A 6,000-nucleotide genomic window follows, 5' to 3' on the forward strand; every position below is an offset into this window, starting at 1 on the left:
AACGAGGCTGGAAATCAATACCAATCCATAAGGACTTCTCGTGACGCTTTGAGAATTTCTGGGAATGTCGAGCACAATCTTTGAAAGAGATCCACCCCCGACACAAGCGGCACGAGTCTCAAGATAACATGGAAGACACGCATGCGTGGCAGAACACACTCCTAATCTCTGCCTCGGCGGAGTCTTGTGCTTAGTGCTAATGTTCGGGCAGTAGTCTGATGAATATGAATATAAATGTGGTTAGATTGTAGGTGGGCGGTTATCAGTGCCAGAGCTGTAGTGTCTCTACAAGGCCTATGAAGAGAAAAAAGAGCTTTACAAAGGGGTCAGTGGGGGAAAGAGAGATGATTCCAGTGATTTGAGGCTGCTGGTCATGCTCAGCCTTACATCCTACACTCAGTAACATCAGGAGAATCCCAAACAAAAAAGCAGGATACTTACAGTAAGACTAGAGCCTGATTAATCTGGACAAGAACCCGATTTCCTGAAGTGGTGGGAGACCAACTGAGTGGTTTTAGGGTAGATTAGCCCGCTTGTGTGTCGCAACATGGGGGAGGGAGCGCTGTTGCTATGGCTCAGTCCTTGTCAGTACAGATGTGGTTTAATCTTCTCATCTAACGGTGGTTTTATTTCCGTCTGCACAGGGACTTAAGGCGGCAGACAACGACCCCACCGCTCCTCCCTACGACTCCCTCCTAGTGTTCGACTACGAGGGCAGCGGCTCCACAGCTGGCTCCCTAAGCTCCCTCAACTCCTCCAGCAGCGGGGGCGACCAAGACTACGATTACCTCAACGACTGGGGCCCTCGCTTTAGAAAGCTGGCAGACATGTACGGTGGAAGCGATGACTAGGACACACAGCCAATTCTGGAAGGATGAAAAGATGGAGGGATCAAACAAAGACGAAGAAAAAGGAAAGATTTCCTGTTGATGGACAAGGACAGCTTCTGATATTCCCCAGAGGGTGACAGAACTGTGACAGAAAAGAAACAAAAAATAAACATTGATTCAGAAATTTTTTCAAAACAACCAACCTAGGCTTATTGTTGTAGTCTACGCATACATATGCTTGTCGAAAGCTTAGGCATAGACTGTGGTCCGGTTATGGAGGATGTGGGAGGGAACACTCGTGGACTGTCACCACTCAGATTGTCGGTATTGAATGCGCTCAGTTACACTTGAATTTCACAGTACAGAAGCACTGGGATATAATGTGCCTTTTTGTACATTTTTTTGGATCTAAATGATTAGTTTTATGTTAAAGGCTTTAATGGTACTGACTTTTGGAGTGATTTCAAACAAGGTATGTTACACTCTGGTATGCTTCTACATGCTTTTTTCTTTGGTTACACAATGCTCCTGTTTGTTAAAGATTATTTAAACCAACTACAAAGGAAACGAAGGATCATCTGTTGGCTAGGACGGAAGGAAAAAATTATGAGCAGCACTGTACAGTACACTAGACTTCTAGACTTTTTCACTAAAAATTAAAAATTATGCAGCTGGTTGCAAATAAAGGGAGTTATGAATCATACTTTTTGTAGCAGATTTTCTTTTTTCTTTTTTTCTGAAGTGATGTAGTATTTTACAAAAACAACAAAAAAACTGTTTGGGTCTAATCTATGTACACTTCATTTGCCTTAGTCATCGAATATTTTCAAGTTTTACTTCACTGTAAAAAGACGTGTGTACATATTTTTTTCCTTATCTCTTTTGTTTGATGTAGTAAATGAAGAAGTGCAAAAAGTTCCAAACTTGTAAATGTATAATTTGGACTACAAATTCAAGTTTTTTGCATGTTTTTATCTTTTCATGACGACAAAACTGAAAAAATGTTCTTTCCCAAATTTATTTACAAAGTGAAAAAATAAAAAAAATAAAACCCTGGGTGACATTAAATGTGTAGAAGTTAAGAGAGTTTTTTGTATAAAAAAAAAAGAAAAAAAACAACCATTAATGAAATTGGAAAGTAGTTCTTTTGTCAGCACAACTGTTGAATTTGTACCAAAAAGGGGGGTGGGGTGGGGTGGGGGTGACATGCTAGGCACTAATGAATGAATCAGCTTTAAGACTGGAAAAGGTTTTGGAGTTAAGCCTTGTGGAAAACCATGTGTACTGGATAATTATACATCTCTGACCCCAGCCATCCAAATAAAATGCTAATTTTGGAACTAAAAAAAAAAACGCCTCTTTTTCTAGTCAAACTCAGTATTGTAGCAGAGACTCAAAGGACAATAGCCTTTAAATAACAACGAAAGTGGTAAATTTTACAGAAGGGGAGAATAAATCATTTCTATGATTATTTGTTGTTTGCACAAACTATGTAAAAGCAAAATGCTAAGGGCCCAAGTCTATTGATGAGAAGTCGTGTGGCCTGCAGGCCAAGAAGAAGACAATACATTATCTGTGTTCCTAAGCCGAGTCAAGGTCAAAGGCTCACGGAAACGCCTAATCCATTCTGCGCCCGTCTGCTCTCATGGATTTGTGCTGGAGGTCAGACTGGACCTGACCTCAAAGTGAAGACCGCCTCCAAAAAAAATACACTAGGGACATAGCGTGTATCTGGACACCTGGGACCTGCGAAGGGATAAAGATGAAAATTATTAACGTTTGTGTGTGTGTGCGGGGGGCTAACAGTGGTTCAGTCCTGATGTGCATCGTGTCTATGGGAGTGTCAGTCGTTTATCCTTCGCTTGCCCTTCCTTTCCCCTCTCTCACTTTCCTGTGCGCCTTGTAATTCACTGAGCCACCCACTTGCACCCGTTGGAATGGATGTGGACATGGCTAATTAATTCGACCAAATTAGACAGGAGCAAGTTTGGTTCTGTAGTCTTCATTCAAAATGCAATGAATGTCTATTAGACAAAACCAGTGAACCATACTTGGCTTTTGTTTTTCAGCTGCTGTAATCGGTGTCGCAGCTCTTTGTTAATCAGTTCCACATCCTGTACCTCCAGTGGTATTTCATACATCCCTCTTTTCACAAGCGGAAGAGTTATTCTTTCCGAGTTGTTTTTTAAGTTACCTTGTCTGGGGCGTATCACATATCTTAAAGTATGCATAGCTGTGTGCTCCACTTGCCAGAAGCAACATGAAATTTTACAGCGCTCACTCTGATGAAATGTTGAACAACTGAATGTCTGACCTTAAAGTGTTGTTTCACCGGCATCTGAATCGTATTTGTTTTGCCACATCACTTCCTTTAACTTTGAGGTTTTTAAACCTGATGGCTGGTTTTAATGTTTTTTCCTTTTGTTTCCGCTTCACTAATATGAGGTTATACCACTTAAACCTTTGCCTAACTACCTTCAGTTCTTTGATCTTGGGCAGGCACAGATGTGGTTAGTGACTCACTATCTCAAAAGGGCTTAATCAAATCCTTTTTTTTATGGCTTAGATGTGCCTAAAGTTAACAACTGTGCAGCCAAGCAGTACAATCTTTAGGAGGAAGGCTTTACGCCATTAAAGGAATAGGCTCACATTTTGTGAAATACGCTGATCTGCTTTCAACTTTGTCTGCGTTAGACTGGAAGATTGATGGCACTGCTAAACATAGCCAGTTAGCATAGCACAAGTCTGGGAGAACAGCTTTATAAAACAATCGTAAGTGTTTTGCTTGAGTTGTGCAGAAGTCACGTGTGATAGGTTGAATTAAGTGTTGTAATAGCAACATTGCAGGGATTGAAATAGTGAAAATGGTTAGTTGAGCTCAGATTTGGGAAGCAGACACCCTCTCTACTTTTAAGTCTACCTTCCTCTTTGATAAAGCTTATAGTTAGTTATAGTCATGCTGCTATAGGCTTAGACTGCTGGGGGACCCCCCACCCCCCACCCCCACCCCCCCGATGCACTGAGCTCCTTTCCTCCTTTTGTCCCTCTCTCTCCTCTTCTCACCCCAAATTTATTTGTCACCACTGAATGACATTAACTCTGTGTGTTTTCTCTGGTAGTTGTCTTTCTCCCTGTCTGTCTCCGTCTCTCTGTCCCTTTCTGCAGGTGTCCCCAGGCTTGGGAGCTGTGTGTTTTCCAGCGAGCAGCTACTGGTCCTACCAACCTGCCCCATGATTTGTTGTTGCTTTTTGTTGCTCTTTTCCTTTTGTCTCCTCACTTTCGCCGAGGTCAAAGCAGGAATGTAACACGAACACAAACTCCAAAATTCATGAATTACTAGCTCCCCCCTCCCACCCCTCCACCCCTACCCCCATGTGTTTTTTTATGAGACATACTGTCCTTTTCTCCACCAGTCAGCAAATTATTGCTTATGGAGCTATTTTGTCAATTAACACACACACACAAAAAAAGGGAATAACTTCCAGGGTTTATTGTGTTTGGTCCTGATTTTTTATGCTGCCTCTTCAGCTTTAATGCCTCTGTAGCTGTCCCACTCTCCCGTTTTGTCATCTTGATGTTCAGGTTGCTTCAACGGCCTCTCATACACAGAGCAGTCACATGCTGATCATTTTTTAACCTTCAGCAAGAAAAAAAAAGAAAAAAAAGAATTGACATTCCAGCAATGCACTTCAATTTCACATCCTGGATTATCCCCGAAGGAACTCTGGCAATCTAAGAGAGCCCAGGACATGAGGGCAGCCACTGCACAGCTCCTTTACTATCCACACCCTGAACATAAAGTTGTGTACCGTTTGTAGACATATAGCATTAGAGACTGTTTAACAGTGCGGTGAAAAGGATCATTTCCTGTTAGAGTGATGTTGGAACATATTATATGGGAAATTAAAGGATAATATATTTTAATTAGAATCATTGACATTGACTGACCGAGCTGTAATTGCAATGACTATTGTGTTAGAAGCATATTTTCAACATTTATTTGCCATATGGTTCAGCAAGGATGGGTGAAATAATTGCTCAAAACAGTATCTCATTTGCACATTTTAGCTAGCTGACAAATGGATAAAAATAGTAATGTGAGGGAATTTAAATATGCAGAAAGTTATTTGCAAATCTAATTAAGTTGGCTGGGAATGACACTGGTTTCATTTGCCAGTTTATGGGAATGTCTTCCACATACAAAGTGCACATTAAAAAAGGCAAACACCTCAGGAATACGAAATGATAAATAAATAATGAACGTGCTATCAATTCTGGCTGGCATTACTGCCTTTATTGTCTATCCTGGACTGAAATCCGCTTCTCGTGTACCCATTGAATTCCCACGACTCCATATCTTTTCCCTTTAGATACTGCAACATGTGCTGGGCAGATTATTGTTTTAGTTTTTAATCGAATTATTAACTCCAAGTATGAGGAGGAACTCAACTTACAACCCCCCGAGTACTCCCAAGATGTTCTCATTGGAAAATAGCTGCAGATTGCTGTTCTTACAAGCACCCCAGGGCCTATTTTATTGACTGCGAAACAATGCTTTCACCAACGCCCCCTCACCATTGCAGATTTACAAGGCAGGCATCTTCAGCTCCACAGAGTGTGTGTGTGTGTGTGTGTGTGAGGATGGCTGAGCTAGTGTCACAGAGCCACTCAGCCTCCTTGGGGGGGAGCTGTCAGTAAACATGCAGAATACCGACTAGAATCCAATGCAAACCAGCTTCTAAGTTATGCTGCCCCTGACCTTTGGTGGACTTTGGAAAAGATGGATGCTACCCAGGCTATCGATAGAAATTTCTGGCCCGCAGCAGCAGGAGCATATTTCTTATGGTTTCCTTGCCCCTGCATGCTACCTTCGTATGAATAAATAAGCAGGCTGGATGACAGAGAGCGCACACAGGGGCACATGCAGGATTGTATGTATTTGTGTGTAAAACCTGGTCTCTTGAGTAGAATCAGTCAATTTCATTTCCACTCGGTTGCACTTTAAGCGTAATTTTAGATCCATTTGTTTGGATTGCTTCACCCACAGAGAGGGACCTGGTCATAAGTCCCAGGTGTGTGCGATCACACCAACATCCACCCTTGATCTACAGCTCCCTGTGCTCTCACTGACTGCAGGCAGATATCTCTCGAATGACTCGCCCTCTGTTTC

General features: G+C 42.0%; 1 protein-coding gene across 1 annotated transcript in view; it reads left to right on the forward strand.

The window, feature by feature from the left end:
• LOC137098242 (cadherin-2-like) overlaps positions 1 to 1,898 on the forward strand; it is a 58,229-nt gene extending 56,331 nt beyond the window's left edge. Inside the window, exon 21 of the mRNA XM_067474279.1 lies at positions 645 to 1,898. Coding sequence (XP_067330380.1) covers positions 645 to 851 — 207 coding nt within the window. The 3' untranslated portion in view covers positions 852 to 1,898. The remainder of the gene's footprint in view (positions 1 to 644) is intronic.
• The last annotated feature ends 4,102 nt before the right edge of the window (positions 1,899 to 6,000 follow it).

The sequence above is a fragment of the Channa argus genome, chromosome 14 (assembly GCF_033026475.1).
Source record: "Channa argus isolate prfri chromosome 14, Channa argus male v1.0, whole genome shotgun sequence".
In the NCBI taxonomy this organism is placed as follows: Eukaryota; Metazoa; Chordata; class Actinopteri; order Anabantiformes; family Channidae; genus Channa; species Channa argus.